The sequence below is a fragment of the Lepisosteus platostomus genome, chromosome 26 (genome assembly GCF_059453375.1).
Source record: "Lepisosteus platostomus isolate fLepPlt1 chromosome 26, fLepPlt1.hap1, whole genome shotgun sequence".
Lineage (NCBI taxonomy): Eukaryota > Metazoa > Chordata > Actinopteri > Semionotiformes > Lepisosteidae > Lepisosteus > Lepisosteus platostomus.
Window position 1 is genome coordinate 13,683,429 of NC_142636.1, and position 22,242 is coordinate 13,705,670.

At 55.6% G+C, this 22,242-nt stretch overlaps 1 protein-coding gene across 3 annotated transcripts in view; it reads right to left on the reverse strand.

Annotated features, from left to right (window-relative positions):
* dyrk1b (dual-specificity tyrosine-(Y)-phosphorylation regulated kinase 1B) overlaps positions 1-22,242 on the reverse strand; it is a 44,782-nt gene continuing 22,540 nt past the window's right edge. For 2 of the 3 annotated variants that reach the window (XM_088621396.1, XM_088621394.1), the window contains 10 exons: positions 11,183-11,328; positions 9,872-9,991; positions 9,233-9,421; positions 8,551-8,698; positions 7,379-7,665; positions 6,660-6,806; positions 5,826-5,987; positions 3,126-3,429; positions 2,068-2,171; positions 1-1,769 (listed from right to left, as the gene is read on the reverse strand). In XM_088621396.1, coding sequence (XP_088477522.1) covers positions 1,092-1,769; positions 2,068-2,171; positions 3,126-3,429; positions 5,826-5,987; positions 6,660-6,806; positions 7,379-7,665; positions 8,551-8,698; positions 9,233-9,421; positions 9,872-9,991; positions 11,183-11,245 — 2,202 coding nt within the window. In that variant the 5' untranslated portion in view covers positions 11,246-11,328 and the 3' untranslated portion in view covers positions 1-1,091. The remainder of the gene's footprint in view (positions 1,770-2,067; positions 2,172-3,125; positions 3,430-5,825; positions 5,988-6,659; positions 6,807-7,378; positions 7,666-8,550; positions 8,699-9,232; positions 9,422-9,871; positions 9,992-11,182; positions 11,329-22,242) is intronic. The other variant, XM_088621395.1, reaches the window with a different exon arrangement.

Consider the following 22,242-nt stretch of genomic DNA (forward strand, 5'->3'; position numbering starts at 1 on the left):
TTAAAAAGTTTATCTCTTTTATTTATTTGTCTGTTTTGTTTAGCAGCAATCCGGACACGGTTGAGAGTGGAGTTAGCAGCCTAGAAAGAAACGAAGAGGGTGTGGGGGTGGTTTTGTCGTCGTTCCCCCCTCCCCCCCCGATATTTTTCTTTTCCCGGATGGGAAGTGGCAACGCTCGCCAAGCGCTGGGGGGGGACGAAAGAGAGGGAGCGATTCTGGGGGGCGCGTTGCCTGGAGAAAGGGGGTGATGGAGAGGGGGTCAGCGAACTTCGGAAGCCACCCCAACCGAGCACAGACGGGGAGAGGGGGAGAGGAAGAGTGAGCGAGATTTGGCTTGATGCATCCCGAGTTTGTCCGATCCGCGTCCGTCTTCGTCCCGGCGCTGGCGTGGGGCGGGCGGCCCTGTCCTGTCTGAAGGGAGCAGCTGGGCGTTTCTCCGGGCCAGAGTTTCTACCCCCTGCGCAGCGGCCTCCCCTGGACAGCCGTTCTGCTGGAAACAAGCCAGCGGGCAGCGAGAAGTCCGGAGAAAGAAAATAAAACGCTAAAACAACAAGGGGGGGAAGAAAATCCTGGCTTCCTTTGTTGTAGGTGCCCCTCCGAAAAATAAGAATAATAAAAAAAAACAAAAACCCACTGCAATTTCTCCTCCTTTTCGTACACTCAGGTCATGCCCTCATGTAGTGATTATTAATAAATTAATAATTTACAATTAAACACCTAGACTTCAGAAACAAAACCAAACAGCCCGGCGGTCTGCGGCGCCCAGGCCTGCGCCTCCCGCCCCTCCGCCGCCCCGACACGCCGCGCCCTGAAGTCGCCCGGCGCCAAAACCAAAGTTAAAATAAAAATCGTAAGAGAACTAAAACCCCTTCTCCCGCCCAGTCTTCTCCCGCCGGCCTCTCCCCCCCCTCCAAAACACCCAAAGAAAAGAAACGATCCGGACCCCCCAGTCCTGCCCCGCCCCGCCCCCCCATGCACAACAAGATCGTCCGTCCAGCTCTCCGGTCTGTCCGCGCGGTGCGGCGGTGTGTGTGTGTGTGTGTGTGTGTGTGTTTAAAATCGTATGGCTTTTGGAGTTTGTTCAAGATTCATCAAGAGCTCGCCGCTGTGCTCTGAGGGGGTCCCCCGGTCCCGCAGACCCCCATCATCGCCATCTCCTCCGAGTCGGGCCGGCCCACGCCCGTGCCCCCCGCTCCTCCCCGGGGGGGTCCCGTCAACAGGCCGCCCCCCCCTCCGGCCTGGGGGGGGTTGTTGTTGTTGTTGCCGCCGCCGCCGCCGCCGCCGCCGCCAGTGCTACCGGGGTAGGGGGGGTAGCCGAGCCCCGAGGCGGCGACCATGCTGTCCTGGGGGTTCGGGGGGGCCATGACTGTCCTAGTCCGGAAGGCGGAGAGGCCCAGGTGCAGGTTGGAGGAGCCGTACTGGCTGGAGTCCGGGAGGGGGGGCCCGTGGTGCATGGAAGACGGGGCCAGGTGGTGGTGGTGCGTCAGGCTGAGCTCGATGGCGTCCGGGAGCTGCTGCTGGGGCGACGCCGCCGGGATCTGCTGCTGCTGCTGCTGCTGCTGCTGCTGGCGGAGCTGCCGGCTGTTGCCGTGGTGCCCGTAGATGGGGTGCGGGTGGTGGGGCTCCAGCATCCCGCCGCCGCCGCCGCCGAGGTAGTGGCGGGACTGCTGCGTGGCGGAGGGCTTGTGCAGGAGCAGCTGGGGGTAGGGGTCGCTGTTGGACAGGGGGCCCTCGCCTCCCGGCCACAGGCGCATCTGCTGCTGAGGAGCCTGAGGGGGAGAGAGGAGGAGGAGGAGGAGGAGGAGGAGGAGGAGGAGGTCAGGGTCGGGCTCTCGAACGGCAGACATCACACCACACCCTCTGTCCAGGGGTGCGTGCTGTGCTGCAGTGCAGCTCATATTAAACACGGATCTTCACACAGACCAACAGATTCTGCAAGGACCCTGTACAATGCAGCTTTCACGTTTACAAGTACAACTTTCCTTCCTCGATTTCGGGGGAAAACTCCCCGGCTGGATGCGCTGAACTCCCCGTTCTGGACCTGCCGGGCACTGGGTGCGCTCCTACCTGTGGACTCTGCATCTCGTAGTCCGTGTGAGTCACAGCGCTGTTGTAGTATCGGTTGCTGTACCGGTAGTTCCGGTTGTCGTTGGAAGATCCGCTAGATCCACCTGGAAAGAACGAAGAGAGTGAGAAAGGTCCCCGCGATGCAAGAGGACCATCGGGAAAGATCAAAAGGACATTGCTACTGAGAAAACAGCACTCAAAACCACTGCGTTCCCCTACAATCTGAAGAGACTGAAGCAGTTTTCAAGCCTTTGCGTCAACGATTGGTCTTCATGGGCCTCATCCAGTGGTCTAACACCAAAAGGGATTTTCCCCTGTTCTCCCATTTCAACAGATCTGAAAATCGGGACATTAAAAAAACAGATTTCATTTCCTTCTCAGCCAGCTTCTTCAGAAACAGGCCAGGCATCTCCTGACACACTGAATATGAACACGTCTGAACAGAGGTTCACTCCTGGGGCAACTGCCCAGTGTGGATGTTCCCAAGGTGTGTTACTACACAAACACGGGATCCGTTTCTCCATCTGCACAGCCTTCTTCTCCTGTGCACAACCCGTTGGCCGTCTGCAGGCCACACAACCCAGCCTTGCTCGTCTGGAGCCAGCAGAACAGTCTACTAGGTGGACTCTGTGAGAGTGAATCTGCTTCAACACCACAGGCATGCACGCAGAACTGCAATGTGAACAGCTGGGTTGCACAAAGCCAGTCTTTCTCTCCAGGGGCTGGGGATGGCTAGTGTGAGGATACTGACCTCCACGCCCCAGTGCATGTGAATGGACAGCTGGGAGCTGAATGTGGTGTTAACTGCTGATGCAGTGCTGCTCTGGCTTGAAACAGGAACCCACCAGTAACCAGCCCATACCATTCCCCCCCGGACCGGGCTCCCCAGTTCTGGGAGGAAAACCCCAGCAGCGGGTAGCCAGAGGTTTCTAGTCCAGTTTTTAAAATGAGTTGCAGCTTCTTAGGAGCCGACAACCACGACAGCCTAAAAGTTGTCTTTAGTCAGGTGTCGGAGGGTCATCAGAGCAGCGGGGAGCCCCTAGGGGGCGCACTCCCACCTGAGCTGGAGACGGAGCTGGTGGTGCTGGTGGAGTGGCTGTGGTCCATGGCCGGGCTGGTGGAGGTGCTGCTGCTCGTGTTGGTGCCCTCGTCCGTGGTCTTCTTGAAGAAGTTGTGCTGCAGGGCGTAGAAGGGCGTGATGCGGGTCTTGGGGTCGTAGTCCAGCATGCGCAGGATCAGGTCCTTGAACTTCAGGTAGTCGCAGGGGGCGTGGCCCTGCTCGCCCGCACGCCGGCCCCCGGGGCCCCCCGTCTCCACCCCCAGGATCTCGTGCAGCCGCCGCGTGGCGGGGGGCTTGTACTCCTGCAGGGCACACGGGGGGGGGGGAGGGGGAGGCCAAGAGGCTCAGTGGCAGACCCACAGACAGCGCCCACAATCCCCACCACCACCTAAACCTGCTAGGCTCCGCAGTATCCAATAAATTCCCACCCCTCCCCAAATAAATACAGACAGTGTCCCATTTCGATTAAGCATTTTCTCCAGCGCCCATGTTTTAAACATCAGGTGAGCACGACCGTCTGCATCAGGCCATGCACGGACCTAAAGGGCACGGAAGCGCTCTGCGTTTTTCCAATCGCAGTTGCATTCTGCATCAGGGCAGCCAACATTAAATACTGCAGGGCTCCCTACAATCAGGAAAAACGATTTAGGAAAAGCGGAGCTCTAGTAAGTAAAAAGATTCCACTTATTTTACATCAAGCAATCCACGATGCACAGCACAGCACAGCACAGCACAGCACAGCACAGCACATGGGAGACAGACCACAATGAGGTATGGAGGTGATGTTGGCTTCACACTACTGGACAACACAAAACCAAACCTCTCTAAACTCTTACCCTTCTCTGTCCCTGTTCTACATGACTGACTGAAATCACTCCTTTAACTCTGGGGTTCTGCAGTTTCAGTCTAAGTCTTCAATATCAAAATGGCCTTCATTTTTTAAGAATATAAAAGGTCCCAAGTATTTTCTCTCCTTCCAGAGCCAGGAAAATTCAAGACTTCTAAACGCTGAACTATACTAATTTCTGAAGTGAACCAATCCAAGCCTGCTGTAAAGATCTAAAGCCACTGATCCCTAGAAAACCTGCCACCAGGACAGGGGCTGCTCCGCGACAGCGCGCTGCTCTTGAACACCGGGGGGGGGACAGGAAGGCCCTCCCTGGGCTCGCCGCGCGGGGGTTCAGAGGCCGGCCGCAAGAGCCGCCTGACCGAGCTTTCCCCTTCCTGATCTACTTTCCACAAAGCGGAATTAGGCCGCTGGAGCTGGAGCGCCCGGCTCATACTGGGCATGACCCTTGCTGTTCCATCGCCCACTCCCCCCGCCCCCCCCGTCCCGCTGCAGGAATCGCAGGCCACGCTTCCTCCCGCCACCCTCCCCAGCCGCCAGAGCTCGCTGGCACAGCCCGCCCAGCAGCCGAGCGGCATAACTCTCCACCGCCAGGCCGGCAGCTGGATCACCCTGCAGCGCAGCGCAGGCACGAGTCAGGCCAGTACCTGGAGGGGAGACTCCTGGGAAACTAAGGCTGCTGCTGGAAGGGGTATTAGTGGGACCAGCAGGGGGCGCTCACCCTGCGGTCTGCGTGGGTCCTAATGCCCCAGGATAGTGACGGGGACACTAGACTGTAAACAGGCGCCGTCCTTCGGATGAGACGTCAAACCGAGGTCCTGACTTTATGTGGTCATTAAAAATCTCAGGGCGTCTCTTGAAAAGAGTAGGGGTGTTACCCTGGTGTCCTGGCCAATTTCCCCCCCTGGCCTTTACCAATTATAGCCTCCTAATAATCCCCATCTCCGAACTGGCCTCATCACTCTGAGAGCTGGTGTGTGGGGAGCGGACTGGCGCATCATCCAGGCGGGGGAACACACTGGTGGTGGTGAAGGGGATCCCCAGAACACTAAAGCTTTCTGAGTGGAGGCAGTGGACAGACAGGGAGCGTGCGAAGGCAGAACCAGGCGCTGGGCACACTTCTGGAAGCCGCAGCCTCACGGCTCTCCTGGGACTCGCTGACCACACTGACAGGAACACACTGCCAGGGCACGGAGGCGTACACAGCAACAGCTAGCAGGACAGAGGAGCCACAGTGACAGAGCGCCCGTGCACAGGCGAGAGAGTCGAGTCGGGCTCTCCTTGTAAAACACACCGTCTCCGCAGCGATGCCCCAGCATGTCTGCGCTGTGACCCAGCGTGTGTGGTCAATTAACCAATTTGCCCAATTATTTCCCAACTCTCACATATACAGGATTTCTCTGGAGGGTTTGTACAGTTGGGTACATGAGATACTCACTTCATCATCTATAGAACACCTCCGAGCCCAGTTAGGAGTATTACAGTTAAGTAGCTCATTGAAGAATTAAGCTTGTGGAATAGAAGCCAGTGGACACTGGATCCACTGGGAATTGAGTTTCAACACACAGAGTAGAGCAGATACGGTCACTGATCAGCACGTCTGTCCAGTGACACACGGGGCAGGGCGGAGTCAAGTAGCTCCTGGTGCCGGGTCCGTCAGCGCCGGCCGCGAGGGCCTGCGCTGGGCACCGGGCGACAGGCATCTGGGCGTGTGTGCGTGCTTGACGGGGCAGGGGCACTGCCAACCGCTGACTCCATCTCTCCCCGAGTGCGGGCGCAGCGCGGCGATGGGATGGGGGCGAGGGTGAGGGGTGAGGGGTGAGAAGAAAAGGCCTTCGGAAGATTACTCACGGAGGGCGACGGGAAAAGTACCTTCTTAATGTCCTTATTCTTCTTGACGGTCCACAGGCCGTCGGAAAGCTTGTCGAAGTACTTCCGGGCTTTGGGGGCCTGGTCGAGCATGTGGTTTGGAGGGACCCCCAGCACCTCCACAATTTTATTCATCTGATCCACCTGCGAGGGGAGGGAGGCAGAACAGCACGAGGAGTCAAGCAGAGGAAGCCAGCCAGGCCTGGAGTCTAATGAATGAAACTCCCCTTGCTGGCTGCCTGAGTGATGAGTGCTCTGGAGGGGCTACTGCACTACTGCAGGATAACACTTCTCAGATCAGGCACAACGAAGGCATTGAGCCAATGGTTTTGCTTGTGCACAGCTACTGTAGACGAATCAATGCCTAACCCCTACAGGATCAAGGATAAGAGACCAATGAAACCAACGCGTGTAACCTCCGTCCTGAACAAACATCACCTTGGTGCCGAGGTGAAGAAAATCAGCCAAATGTTCAACAGAGGAAAGATGCAGCTGTCAGAGGCTGGAGCAGCTCGCCAGAAGAGACTGCCTGTGCTGAAGGGTGTATCAAAGACAGCCTGATTCCACATCACGCTGTGAAGGCTGACTGGTCTGCAGCTCGTGATCAGAGCCTGCAGGGGGGGTTTACAGGTCTAGCAGTCTCTTTCTGGTCCCCCCCATCACACTGTGCAAGTAGCCAAGTTATATTATAAAACATGTAAGGGAAGGCGGGGAGGCAGGAAACAGGATTTTGGATTAAAAAAAGGAAAGGTGAATATTCGGATCCAAATCTCCCCACCCCAGTTTTTGTATCAGAAGATACGACGCCATCTCTACCTCGTTGGAGCCGCTGAACAGGGGCTCTCCTGTGTGCATCTCCACCAGGATGCAGCCCAGAGACCACATGTCGATGGCCAGGTCATAGGGCATTCCCAGCAGCACCTCCGGAGAGCGGTAGAACCTGCTCTGGATGTACTGATAGATCTGAACGGAAGAAAGGGAGAGAGAGGAGAGGTCAGCCAGCCAGACACAAGGAGATGTCCCCAGGAACTAATCCCGCCCACTGAAGATCTGAATCGGTTTCAATTTATCTTTAACAAGCTGCTGGGATGGTGCGAGTGACCGTGGACTATGAGTGAACAGAGAATCCGGATACTGCACTTTGAGATGCATGAAAAATGTTTGAATAAAAAACAAATACGGCAATTCAAATTGGATGCACATCTGTGCCACTGTCTCCATGCCCAAAAAATGCTACAAACTATCCCTTTCACTTGAAATCACCTCTTCATCCAATTCAGGGTCACGGAGAACTGAAGCCCATCCCGAGAAGCACCGGGAACAAGGCAGGATACACCCCGGATGGGACAAGTCCACCGCAGGAAATACTCTCACAGACACCAGGGCCCCACTCGAACCAGGGAGAGCATGCAAACTCCACACAGACAAATCAAACCCAGGTCCCCAGCGCCGTGAGGCAGCAATGCGACCCCCCCCCTCCCCCCAGGGCCAATCCAGCCCCCCCCCCACTAGGTGGCACCGAGCCCCCGGCTCACCCGCTGGCCCAGCTGGCAGGAGCTGCCGAAGTCCACGATCTTGATGGCGCTGCGCTTGGGGTTGCACAGCAGGATGTTCTCGGGCTTGAGGTCGCAGTGGATGATGCTGAGCTCGGGCGTGGCCAGGAAGAGCAGCGCGGTGCACAGCTGCTGGGCGAACTTGCGCGTGAGGTTGAGGGACACGCCACGGAAGTTGGTGTTGCGCAGCAGGTCGTACAGGTTGTAGGAGAGCAGCTCGAACACCAGGCAGAGGTGGTTGCGGAACATGAAGTGCCGCTTCAGGTGGACTGCGGGGCGCAGGGGGGAGAGAGAGAGAGAGAGCATTCGCAAACCTTCTGACCCTCGGGGGCGGCTTTCAGATCAACACTTTCCACAATCTGGGACGGTGGGCATGTCTTCCTGGTGCGAACTTTATTACAAATCATACCCGGGTACAGCCCTCCCAGATAACTTCAACATTTCAAAATACTCCTCTATCTTGCTAATGTTCTAGGTCAGAGTAAATGTATTTGACTTCATGCTGGTGTATACCACCTTATGTAGGATGCTGGAAAAAAATATTTCTAATATTATATTTCTATTTGCGTCCTAGCCAGGAGTTCAAATAGCTTACTTAATTTAAACCGGCTTGAGAATGTGAGCAGGGCGGCCAGGTCTGTCTAGCCTTGCACAGGGCTGCTGGCCGGGACACGACTACCCTGGGATCCAGCACAACAGCCGCTGTGCCACTGGTGTCTTGATGCAGTGCGCTTCTGGCATGACTCGGCCTGCAGGACTGACTGACCCCGACGCAGCCAAGCGACTACGGCTGTTGGATGAGCACTGAGCTACTACTGACACCAAGAAGTAATTTGAGAGATTTGAATGCCACAGGTGATGATGTGATTTTATATGTTGACCTGTCAGGCACGACGGAAAACAGCAAAACGGTGGGGCCAGCTGTAGCTCCCTGAGCACATTCTCCTTTGCTGTTCCAGTGGGATTGATCAGTACAGGAAGGGTCCGCCTAACTGCAGCGCTGTCTGTGCCATTTTGCTTGACCCCTGCACCCTGCACTACGCCAGTGTCGGCCTCTCTGTACCAGCCCGCTGGACTGCTGTACCCCAAGCTGTGGCAGCGTGAATCGCTGATGCAGCGCCCGTCTGGTGATGCCCAGTCCCCAGGGCCCTTACCTATGTAGTACTTCATCTCCGTGTCGTGTTTGTTCATGAGCTCAAGCAGCCGCAGCTCGATCTGGGCCTGGTTCAGGAAGGCTTTCTTGTTTTTGATGATCTTGATGGCCACCCACTCCTGTTCGTGGTGGTCATAGGCCTTCACCACCTGAAAAACGGCAGAAGCGCTGCTGACCAGAGCACCTTGGCAGAGAGCCCCGTGCCCGCCCCTCGCCCCCGCGAGAACTCGGAAGAAGAGGGTTGTGAGTGCAGGACCTCCTCTCAGCCTCAGCTGAAGTACACCCTGCAAGGGCAACAGGACAGTGCTGGGCTTGAGCCCTGTGCCCTGCACTGCGCCAGTGGGAAGATCCCTAGCCCCGCAATCTTGTACCCGCCTGCGTACCGGCCAGATCACTATAGGGACAGCGCAGATAACCCAGTCATCGCTTGCCCTTTCAAACCCTTGGAGGACTGTGCGACAGCCTGTCCTCGCGGTGCACAGAGCTCCTATCACACTGAGGGACATTAAAAACAAGCATGTTGCAATTTTAACACCCCCAAGTATAAGACTGGGATCATGACCGTACCTCCTCCCACCCATTTCTACCCCTGTGATGTAAGGGAAGGAGGTGGATATTCTCAATTGTGCCCTCCGTCCCGATCGCGTGCAGAGTCCTCCCATCAGCCCCGGTGTGTCCCTGACCTGTCCGAAGGAGCCCTTCCCGATGAGCGAGTCGATCTCGTAGCGGTCCAGCCACTTCTCGCCGTTCTTGACGATGTAGTCGTAGTTGTCGTCGTCGTAGCCGTCGTTGTAGACCTTCCGCTCCTTCTTGGTGCTGGAGTCCTCGGGGGGCACCTGCTGGGCGCGCCGCTTCTTCTTAGTGTAGTACACCTGTGTGGGCAAGGTCAGGGGTCAGGGGTCAAGCCGCAGCTGACACACCACCACACTACCTTAGCAAGACTGAAATCAAACTGCTGTAAACTGTAAGACTTGGGAACCAAGCGATCCACTGCCTGGGCTTTTACTGGACAAGCCGCACTCGTGCTACAGAAAATAAGAATCAGTGAAGCCCCACGTGGCGTGATCAGTGGTATATGGAGAAGAGGAGCACCAGAACCCACTCCATTCGTCACCTCTGTATTGAGACAGAGGAGTGGAGATGGGGCACACCTCTCTGATGTCACTGCGGACACCTGGAAAACTGCACTGCTACAGTACCGTTGAGCGCCACCATGTAGCGAGTCCACACAGCCCAGGCCCAGATCCGCGACATGCAAGCTGCAGAGCTGCCTGCTCGCTCGGGTGCTCTCGAGAGACAGAAATGATCCGACGTGGACTCGCCTCATTGATGTGCTTGTAGGTCTTGATGAGATCGACGGAGAGTTTCCGGAGCGGGGCGGTGGCTGGGTCTCGAAAGCTCGGCGGGATCCTCCTCTGCAGTATGGTCATGTCTGACAGCACCTGTCCCAGCAGGGGGAAACGCGGGGGGGCATCAGAGGGGTGTGGGGGGGCTCCTCTAACTGCACCAACACACCTCAGCTCCTTGTTCCTCTCACGCCACACAGCACACCTCAGATCTCTCCTCCAAGTGCACAATTCAAGAAAGCACACATTCGTGTACCATCAGAGCAGGTCAGTCTAGTGTATGGGCTAACCTGAGGTCACACAAAAACTCTCTGGATTACACACACGCTCACACGAACCATGTACCGCTAATCTGATGTGGTGGAGGGACGACTGTGCTGGCTATGTGCCACTTTCCAGCCATAGCTAAAAGCAAACTGTCTCTTCCAGTTTTTGCTTCAGACTGATTTGAGCTCTTAAAACTTCAAATGGGGTTTACAACTGGTTTCCACTCTGTACCAGTTTCAGGACTGCTCTCATTCAGGTGTGCTGCCTGTAACCTAACCAACGGGATCTCAGCAGGAGGAAAACAAGACCATGGGGCGTGTCCAACAAAGAGCCACACCCCACAAAGGGCATGCCCGACAATGCCACGCCCCTTTTATGGGCGTGTCTGCTGCTCAATGGCCAACTATAAAGAGCTGTTTTATCAGACAGGAGCTGCTTAAAGTTCGCAGTTTTTGGAAACAATACCTTTTGAAGTACTTATACGACATTTTTTGACAATCAAGACTGTAGAACGAAATTAAATAAAGGCTAAAGGAGCGAGTATCTCAAGAAAGTCAGCTCGCACCGGAAACACAGAGTTCGGCTGGAATGAAAACCATCTAATCTCGGCTCTAATCTTCCAGGATTCACTGGCATTCAGGTGGAGGAAAGCCCATTCGGCACGGTGCTCTCAGTGTCTCAAACAGGACTGGGAGAGGAGCTGCCCAGACATCAGCTCCTGTCTCACACCACACATCTTTGTGATCCCACGTTGCTGCACACCCAATCCATCAGATTCGGATCATACAGCACTCACACGTGCTCTCACTATGTAAAACAGCCGGACTCTCCTGGCTAGGTAACTCGGACTACTATAAAGCACACACACAAGTCTTAACATCCTCCTGCAGTGATCCTTGCAGAGCCCTTTGGGAATAAGCCCCGTTAATGACTGGAATAACGTGCAAGTGATTTTCGGCCTCCCAGTGCTGTTCCCAGAGCACAGGCGCCGCCCTGTCGTTCCGGAGGAGGGGGCCGTACCTGTTGCTGCTCGGCCATGGAGTGGATGTTGCTGAAGGTGGGGTGGCTGTGCTGGCTGGACATGGTTGGCTCAGCGGGGGAGAAGCCCAGGGTGGCAGGCAGGCAGAGGGAGGAGGACGTGGGCTTGCATCCTGAGCCGTTTCCGCCTGGGACGGGAGACAGGGAGAGACAGTGTTACCACAGACACCCTCCGACGGGACAGCAGGACAGGCTAAGTGGCATTTAAATTCATTAATCCCCATTCAGTTTATAGTTATGATCCTTGTTTCACTTTCTAATCCTGAAGCTGGGAATTCCTGAAAGTGACCAGAACAATGTTCTTAAGATCTTAGAAACGTATTAGAAACTCTGAGCAAGATTTTGCTTAAACACACAACTTCTTTGGATCCATAACCAGGCAGTTTACTTTATTGCTTGCCTGAACCGCAGTAATGAAGACACATAAGAATACATATCAACAGCCACGTCCTTTTAACTTCATTCACCTCAGAATCAGCCACGCAATACAGATTGTGCGTGTTCCTACTTCCTTCATAATCGCCCTGCACTACAGCTACAGCACATTAACACTGCACTGAGAGAGAGGGGTTAATACAGACACACTGACTGGACACTCCAGTACATTAACACTGCACTGAGAGAGAGAGGGGTTAATACAGACACACTGTCTGGACACTCCTGTACATTAACACTGCACTGAGAGAGAGAGGGGTTAATACAATAAAGACAATAACAAGCGTAACACTAAATTATACTGAAACTGTATGCACTAATCCAGACAGAGAGAGAGAGAGAAAGTGGATTTTTGAATTAAACTGGGCTAGGTTCCAAATTTACTCTGAAAAGCTGAAGTGATCCTAATTTGCCTAATTAAAAGCTCTGATGGTCACGGGAGAGGAAACGATTCTTTTGATTGTGCCTTGTGTTACATCTCCAGCGTCTGATCTTTGTCAATTCCGACAGTCAGATGAGAACACGAGGGGGAAGGAAATCAGTGCTGCACAGTCCGCTATTCCAAACCAGTCAATACTCATGGCTTGGGAATGAGCAGCTCCATCCCAGCACCTTCAAAATGAACACAAAGTATTTACAAAAGGCACTGGATTAGACTGAACTGATTAATATACTGTACCGAACACCACACTGGGGACAGACAGGTGTACTGAGCTGAACACCACACTGCGGACAGACGGTTGTACTGTGCTGAACACCACACTGTCAGTATCATTCTGTACTAAAGATACAGAATAACACAGATAATAAAGATACTGCAGTAAACACAGGCCCTGATACCCTCAGACACAACCAGGACTGCCAGCTTTGCAGAAGGCACACAGAACCTGAAGAGTTTTCACAATTTCAGTTTGCTGAAACACCCTTTGAACTCCAGGACAGGAAATGGAGCTTGGGGACTTGCACAGAGAGACGCACAGCATCGTCTTCGCAATGCAGCTGAGAGATCTAACAGGTCACAGTATAAACACACGTCCTGGGATGGATTTCCAGCGTCAGCCGTAGTTTTAACATCGCAAAACTGCAGCATGAATGTCATTTCAACTGAGGCACTTCAACTGAACTCAGGAAAAACCTGAGCAATCACAGCACCACAGCGGGGGCTCTGTTCTAGCGCTTGCTTTTCTCTCTGTAAAACTGCGAGAGCTCACATTCGTCACTGCGAGCTCTACTTTGCCCTGCATCGATCCCAACCTCTAAAACACCCATGGGGTTTGAATCCAGAGGTACACATCCCAGCCTCCATCCCAGGAAGAGCCCTCCTGCACAGGTGAGCTCAGCAAGGATCACTGCGGACAGCTGCAGGAACACAGTTGCCGACGGGAGAGAAAATCACGACAGCTCACGCATGCCACTGCAATAAAGGATCTTCCCACAGGAACAGGGAAATGACCGCCTGCCCCTTTAAGGGACTAAAGAAGGGGGACCTCCTTGGTCCAGCCCTTCCCCCCCACCAACTTCCTAATTGGCAGAGCCCCTGTATCCCTCCGTCACTCCATTGGTCGTTGGTATCCAAGGGCCGGACAGGGAAGCCTCTATAAATAAACCTTGCTTGTGCTGTCTCAGCAAGCCCTTCCCACAATGCTCTGCTCCCAGTGCCTGCTGCTGCTCACAGCTGACTAAACACAGCTGCCTGCCGTCACTCACAGCGTCGCCATGGCAACAGCCGGGGCTCCACCCGGCCGTGGAGGTGGGATGGGGGGGGTGTCAGGACTGACAGCTGAGGGGCAAAGACACCCCCCTCCCCCCACCTCTCCCAAGGCCCTCCGCCGCCGGCTCCTCTCCATTCCCTGTTAGGGTAAAACAAGCAAGAGCTCAGGCCACAGCTGGTCACACTTCCTGCATTCTAGCCGGAGGGACGCACAATGCAGGCAGTTGGTGTCCATTTATGAGCTTCAGGGCCCAGCCAGCTCCGGCATGCGGCTGGAGTCAGGCTGCTGCAGGTCCCGTCACGAACTCGCGCCATCGCGGCTCGCCGCGAGACCGAACTGCTGGCCAGCGGACGCATCATCACACCGCACACAAGAACATTTCTCCACAGCGGCACACAGACAAAAACAAGAAGTGCCTACCAGCGTCTGTGTCTGGTAACAGACGCCACTAGGGCTGCAGCCTGTGCCCCACTGAAACAATTCCCCCACATGACTTCCTTTCAGAAAGCGGAGCAAAATAAAACCTCAGTTACCTGAGCTTTTGGAAGCCGCTATATGCACGACGACTCCCCTGGCTCATGAACACCCACAGCTGCTGCAGTGTGCCGGGGCCGAGTCTCACAGAGCGGGACTCTTCAATACAGAGTGTTGTCACCAGCACAAGCAGCTCTTTCCTCACTCCGAGGAAACAGCATGGACACCTACTGCAGCAGGCCCAAACACTGCCTCCTGAATTCACCGGGAGCCTACAGCAGTACTCTGAACATCGGGGTTCAGTAAACTTCACAGAGGTTCTGGGGAGGGTCGGGTTTAAGAAAGAATACATATCACTTAACACCGAACTTTAATTTAAAAATCCGGGGGATACCGAGGTAATGTTGCTTTATACAGCAACAACGCAGACGGCTTGAACTGATGACTTTGTGAATCCGACCTCTATTTGTCACGTTAGAAACTGAAGCTCTGACGCAGTTAGCAAGGGGCAGTGGATCATGGTCTCAACAGCTCTCCCCATCACGGCTTAGGAACACGGCGATGAGAAATGAACTTCAGCTCTCACACGGCAAACGGGGGTCAGTGTAATTATCCCAAATGTACCGACAACCGATCGGAATTGCACCATCACACGCATCGCTGGGATCCGAATATTACTTTGGAATATTACGGATGTCCATTCACGGGAACGCCTCACTTCCGCGTGCCTGCCCCTAGATATCCCCGCAGACGCTACATCCCGATGTCCCAGATTACTGCAGGCGGCCAGTCACTCCAGACACTGCCCGTGAGGAATCGGAGCAACGGGAGTATCGGATACTGCTAGTGTGGACAGCACTCTCCTCAGGGAACACCAAGGCCACTCCGTGCCACAAGCAAGCAGAATTCAGGGCCCGGGGCCGAAGGAGAAACACAGCTGCAGGGCTCGACGAAGCGGGGGGGCCGTCACAGACCCCGGGGCCGGAGAGTCTGGGTCACAGGAGGGCAGGAGCCTCTCCGGGGTGGGACGGGTAAGTGATGGACACAGCTGGGCCGCCCCCCCCCGAGGCCGAACGTGTGCCGCGGCCCTGGAGAGCCTGATCCCCGTTTGCATTCCAGCCCAGGTCGGAATTCCTGAGCCGGACCAGTCGGGGGACCTTTAACTCCTGCAAGCCCGGGAGTGAAGAACCGGCGCCGGAGCACCTGGAGGTCCGGAGGCTCGCTGGCATGAACCCCTGCAGCCCGAGATCACCCGCACCAGGGTTAGCAAGAGGACCCCCACTCAGCGCCCAGGCACTGCTGCAGCCAGGCCTGGGGAGACCCATTCAGAACAACACCCCCAGTGTAAAAGAGGGAGGCTCTCTCTCAACCTCTGAACTGGGGCAGCTCTTCTGACCTGTGGACACCCCAGAACACTTCAACTGGTCAGCAGAGGGGAAATGGCACTGGTGTCAGGCGCCGCGTCGCTGCCCGCTGTGGTGAAACGGCAATAAAGAGCCTCTGAAGAGCCCACAAGCCCCTTCTGTGTAAACTACACTAAATGACAAGTGAATTTAACTAAGGAGGAGGTGAACAGAAGAGGACTCCCCCACTTTTTATTCTGAGCCCATCAGCACTTTTCCAATTCTCTACGCCCAAGAGGTCACTGCTGGGCGCCACAAGGCTGTCTGTGTCAGGCCCTGCCAGCGGTCAGTGGTCTCCTTCCATCCCACAAGCGCCCTTCCTTCCCGCTCAGGCCAGGATCAGAGATTTGCTGGTTTGATGGATCCGGGCCGGTCAGAGCCACGAGAAGATGGGTGCGGAGCCACCGGCCCTGATCAGAACCGTCGGCAAAGCTGGGCCTGGGAATACCCGCACAAGAGAGATCCCGGCAGGGGCGAGGGCGGACCAGGAGGTGGCGCTCTGCCCTCAATATTCGCACTGCAGTGCCCCAGGGTGTTGGCGAGTGGGAGCACCGTGCTGCAGGACTGGCAATCCTTCAGAACGGAGATGATTTCTTCGGCCTGAAAGATCCCCGAAGTCCTGGCTAAATTCCTCTCTGGAGGGGCACAACTGGGAGTCGGTCTCCCGGTTAATTTCACGCTGAATCACACAGGCGAAGCAACTGCTCACTCTGGCTGGAGCAGGAGAGCTGGCCCTCATCACTGCAGTGGGCGAGCTCCCTCCTTTAGGCCAAAGGCTTGGGGATCCTTTGGGATGAAAGGCAGGATATAACTGCAAGGTATTAAGTCAAGGTCTTTTCTTTAAATCCTCTTAAAGAGGAGCTCCATCGGCTTCTAGTCTTTCCCAAAAAACCCTGTGCAGCACAACTGGGGGAATGCGAGGCAAAGCAAGTGAGGGAAGCTGGCAGGGAGCAGGGGTGGGCACAATTCAGCATGGCAGGGCGCCAAGGTGCCCATCTGCAATGAACTACACTACTCTGGGGCACGAGAGGTGGGGCAAAGGACAAAGAAGGACAAGTCCACCCTGGCGCAGTTGTTAAGGCCAGAGCGCTTGAAGGCGTGTTTTTCTCCCTGTACCACGGTGGGCAGGGCAGGGCAGGGCAGGGCGGACGATGGCCATCTCTCTTCAAGGGCAAGCGCACTCTTCCAGTCAGAGAGTACTTGACCTACTTCGGTGCAGCTATTCCGGCACTGGCCTGGTTTCTCGGCTGGCTTCAGGCTGGCCCAGTCCAGGCTCCTGGAGTGACTCTACAGGGGTCGTGTGGAGAGAGTCAGTGAGCCTGCTTGTGCTCAGTCCCTCCAGATGTGAAGCACTGTCCTGCGGTCAGAGACTGGGCAGCAGCAGAGGAAACCAGGCCATTCCTTCATCTCTGCAAGTCCTTCTTAAGATGCGCCATTCAGATGTAAAATAAGATGTTACTTACTGAAGCAGCAGTGTCCCTGCCGGTATTGGATTTGCACTGCTGCTTAACGCTGGTGGCCATGTCTGCTCACAGGCCCAGCAAGAAAGGAGAGGATAAAGAGGAGAGAGTACTGTCCGGGCCTGTGCGCCACGTAAGAGCCCCCTGCCCCCCCGTTTACATTCTCCTGTGCAGAATCTTGTCCCCGCCTGAAGAAAACAGCAAGCAAGCGGACAAAGAACCACACAGCAAACATCAGGAACAAATCAAATCAAATCTGCACACAGGGACGCTCCTATCAACCAGAGGAACGTCCTAGTGAGGGCTTGGCGTCACAATTACAGGCCTGTACTCTGTCACAGTGCCCCACAGGGGAACTGCCACAGCTACAAGTTGCACAGCCCAGAAACAGGCACGCACGTATGTTTATAACGTGGATCCGATTTAAAAGGGGAGCCCAGTCCTGCTCTTCTACAGATAATAAAGCCCCAAAACGACCACACAAAGCACCAATAGTCAAAATACCAACAACTTGTGACTGAACCCTGAACCGCACAACTCGCCCTTTAGCACAGAGCGAGCCGAAGGTTTCTTCCTGGCACTAAACAAAAAAACAGTCACCCCATTAAAAATCGGATAAAGAACTAGAAAAAAAGCCAGCGTCTTCAATCAAAGCGGTCATGAAACGCACGCAGGTCTGGAAGCTGGCGATCCGCGGCAGTCTCCAGCGAGGGAAGGTGACGCGACACTAACGTGAGAGGAAGACCCAGCCCCGGCCACCAGGGGGCAGCACTTCACAGAACCGCCCGGCGTGGCGCGCATGTGGACCGGCCTGCGCCCCGAGGGCACGTGCCCGCCGCGCCGGGCCCAGTCCTGCGGGTCTCACGGGCGCCGCCACACGAGCTCCACCTGGTGCAGCGACTCCCGATTCCGCTGGTTGGATCTCTTCCGCAAACTAAAAACATCAGGGGACCCCGCCGCTCTCGAGGACTGGAATACGCCGGGAACGGCCAGCCTGTACCCCGAGCTGATCGGATCTCCGAGGCGATCTCCCCCCTGAACCCCAAGTGCCAAACGCACACACCAGCTCTGGAACCAGGGGCAAGAGGCCACAGGAGGGGCCACCCTTGGGTACTGGAGTTCTGCCCAGATGCTCTGGTACTCAGAGGATATAATGGGAACCTCAGTGCCTGGCTCCGGCAGAGAAGCCAAAGCCAGGAGTAGCTTGTCTGAGAAAAAACAGACCACCTGCTAAGCAAGAAGAGGCTGGTTGAGGCCACCGTTTGTCTATGGATTTAAAAAAAAATGCATACAAAAACCCATCAGCCCCCTCTCCTGGACTGAACTTTAGACTGCCTCTCGAAGCTGAGTCAGACTCTGGCTATTAATAAAGGCCATCTGGGTCTGAGTTTCACCACACAGCAACACTGACGTCAGAGACACGCACAGAGCTTTTTTATCCCCTGATAACAGGCCACACGGAGAAAGCAGGGAGCCCCAACTGTGGTTTCTGCAGGCGCCCACGCTGCCACCCTCTCTGTCTACCACAGCGGCTGTCCCTCCACTTGTACTTGGAGATAACTAGGCCACACCGTCTCTCTCCCAAACCCGCTGACAACCACACGGCCTCTCCCTCTGCCCCTCGTTTCTCCCCTCCTGCCTACCGGTCCGCGCTCTCCCGCCTCTCTCCGATCCCATCGGACCCGCCCTCCCCCGCCTCCCTCCGATCCCATCCGACCCGCCAGTCCGCGCTCTCCCGCCTCTCTCCGATCCCATCCGACCCGCCAGTCCGCGCTCTCCCGCCTCTCTCTGATCCAATCCGATGCACTGGTCTGCACGCTGCCCCCCCTCTCGGCTGTGTGCGCTACTCTGTGCCCCACCTTCTCTTCCTCTCATCGAGGCGCTACTCATCCCGGCGCCTGGTCCCCCCTCCCTCACTCCCCACACAGCACCGCCAGTCCAGTCCGTCTCCCTCACCCCCTCCCAGTGACTCCCCCGCCCCTGCCTGTCCATTCCAGCCGATAGATCGGGAGCAGAGACTCCCAGCTGCTACTCGCTCCACACACCCCACTGTGGCAGTGGTAGCCCTGCTCCGAGTGCCCCAGGACTCCCCCTGGTCTGATCAAGGACAGGCTCGTTGTCATCCGTTGGCAGAACGGTATCTGATTCTTGGGGGTCCCCCGGCAGTGCCGGTGCCTGGCTTTGTACATCACACAGGGTACACCCTTCGAGACTTGCACTGCAGGTGTGGGAAAGAGGCAAGCTCAGAAAATGATGCAATGGAGTCACAGTATTGCAAACCAAAACAGGCGCCACAATCTCAGCTGCTGCGGTTCGGAATTCCGCTCCGAAGTCCCCACAACACGGCAGCAGTGCGCCGGACTCCAGCATGGAGCGAGAGCTTTCTGGAGCTCACCCTGATGCACAAGTGTCAGGGCTCCACACGCCTGCTCCCTCGGGTGTAAGGAAAGTAAGCAAGCGGACCCCTGCAGGACACTGAGCGATCCGGTGTCATTCCACACCTGGGTCGAACACGATGAAGGGGCTGCGGTTTAGATCTAAGGAAGGGAGAAACTACTTCATAAACAAGCTGGTCAGAGTTCCACCCATCCATCTTCTTCCAATTCAGGGTCACAGGGGTCCCAGCAACAATGAGTCAACAACGTGGTTTACGGATAGAAGAAAGCAGGGTCCAGGCTTTAAGTTGAAACCCGACTGCACAGGAGAATACCTCTGAGAGAAACAGACAGGCAGCCCACTGAATCGGTTTCGTGTGCATGGACAGACACTCACCACACTGTCCATCAGACAGTTATTCACAAGCGACAGCAGCCAGACGGCAGCCCAGAAACAACCAGAGAGCTGTGAAACCAGAAAGATGTGCAGCCAAAGAGCTGCAAAGTCTCCCCTGATCTGGGTAAACAGACAGCTGCAAAGCCATAAAGATAGATTAGAGAAAGAGAAAAATATCCTGAGATGTCAGCCGGACAGCAATATCACCAATAAATGGAGCAGGCTGTAATGTCAGACGGGCAAAGACAGATGGGGCTACCCTCGGACACAGCTAAATCAGACCGGAGACAGACAGACACGTGGGTCGGTTTGCCAGCAACAACAGGCGCAGACGGAGACTGAGAGCAGATGAACAGTTTCGGCAAAGAGAGGCTGAGACAACTGGCCACAGGGCGCAAAAAAATATGATGTCAGGGCTGCTAAATAGCACCAAGGCTGTGTGAATCCAGGCGGAAGGTCTGCCCAAGACAGGACAGACTCCCCTGTCCCTGGGCACTGCGAGCAGGACAACGTGAGCTGCCAGGAGACAATGCCAGTCCACAGTGTTCCACTCAGGACGCGGCGGGGGCAGTGTCAGGCTGACTGCTCATTCACCTTCAAGAAAACCTCCTTCAGAGCCCTGCTGAGCACCTCACACAATCCTATTTAGGGCTTAGACAGCAGGTCTTATCTTAATGCACTGTAGGACCACACCACCTCAAGCAAACGCCTTTTAGATTAAAATGTCAGAGGAAAGACTTCTCCCAAAATATCTTGAAGGGCAAGAACCACCATCCAGAAATGGGATGGTCACCGAGCCCAAACCCCGAAGAACAGAAGCTAATTAATTTAATTCGGAAGAAACAGAAAACGCTCTATTGCAACTTTTGTTGAACTCTGGTCGAGACCGGCACAGATGCTGTTAACTCAGGGGGCCAGCAGGGCAGAGCTCAATCTCAGAGAAACCAGCAGGACGTCCCCTGAAAAACCCAAGGACCTGCCAGCGCAGACGAAATCGCATTTTGGTGTATTTTTGTGAAGGGTAAACCAAGACAGCAGGCCGGCATTATAAAGGCCAAGTCAAGTCACAGATCCCAGGATCTCATTCAGCTGTTTCTCAAAAGAAGTCAATCCTGACTTCAACATCATGGCTGGGTAACCTGTTCCACGCTCCCACCACCCTTTATGTAAAGGAACGCCACCAGTCCTGCATTTGTTTTAAATGACTCCAGCCAACCGCGGGGGGGGGGGTAGTGCCCACAACGGAATTACGACGTAAAACACAGGACATTTAGAATCGTGTTTTAAAACAAACGAAGGAACGCCACTAGTCTATCAAACTATGAGCAGAACCTGCAGAACACAAGACAAAAAGAAACAGAGCATAAGCAATCACCTCTCCCAGCCCCGTCTGGGGTGAAAGCACAGTCTAACACAGATCTGACCACAAAAGCACTCTGGGAATTTGAGCAGCAGCTGGGGATACCCGTGCAGAAAGGACAATGTCACGGCAACGAATACGGAGGTTCCCAGACGAACCTCACTTTCCTGATGAACTAAACGGTGGTGTAAATGTCATCAAACCGTCACTGGCCAACTTCAAAACCAAACACGTCGGCGTGGCCCAAGGCCTTCGGGTCAGAGACCCGTTCTGGGTTCTAACTTCCCGGGTCACCCGGCTTTCGTCTGTGCCCCCACACTGCTTCGCTCCTTCACACGGACCGGCCCGGCTTCCAAACCGACCTCGGCTGCTGCCCACCTTACGGAAAACTTCAAGAGGACACCAGGTGAAAAGGGAAAGCCTGGGACGGTCACAGCTCCCGTCTTGTTAAAGAGGACAGGAGACAGACGCCTCCAGCATCCTGGCCATTTGCCTGCCTGGAGGTCCTGCAACCGGGAGCGAGGCAAAGCTGCGCAGGCCCTGCCATCAGGTGCCGGCCTCAGGCCCCACGTGGAGCCATCGATGCGCAGAGGAGGGGAGCTGGTTTTGCTACGGCGGACAGGTACTTTCCACTTCGGATTCCCGACCTTCCCCAGCCGCAAGTCCCCCTTGCTCCGCTGCTCCCGCCTGCTTCCCATCCGGCACGCCAGGCGGCGACGGGCCACAGGGCCACACAACGCCTCTCGTCCCGGTGAAGGGCAGCCATCGGCGCTCTCTTTCCCGGTCTCGTCGCGCCAGGCCAGTGGAGCCCCTGAGCCAGAAAGCACCAGCTCCCGTCTCCTTGCAGCCCAGCCTCTGAATCCGGGGCCGACTGCTACCACCCCACCCCCACAACAAGCGCTCCCAGCTTCCATCACTTCCTGGAAAGGCTTTGCCAGGCTGACGAGGAGGAAGCCCTCCGGTCCACGAGCCAATAAAAGCATGCAGATCCCAGACCTACAGCCAAGATCGGAGCAGGTACAGCGAGAGGGGGCGCACCTGTCCATCAAGAGCTGCTTTTGGGGATCCAGAAATAGCACTAAGGGCTCACGGTGCAGGCTGGACCAGAACCAGAGACTCCCCCTTAACCCCTGGGGCACCGCAGCCTGCCTCAGGTCCTAACGCCCGGCTGTCCGCACACTAGCCCCCCGGACACTACACCACCGAGCCAATGTTTCATCAGCAGAAACCGCAGAGCACAAGACAAAACGAACCCGAGCGCAAGCCCCTGTCTGGCGTGAAAGGGCAGGCCAACGAAGGTCTGACCACAGAGGCACCCCATGAATCCGAGCAGCAGAAAGCCCGGGATAGCTGTCCGGAGAAGAAGGAATGTTGCAGGAAGGAATACGGAGGGTCCCTGAGGAACATCCTTCCTGCAGCGCTGCAG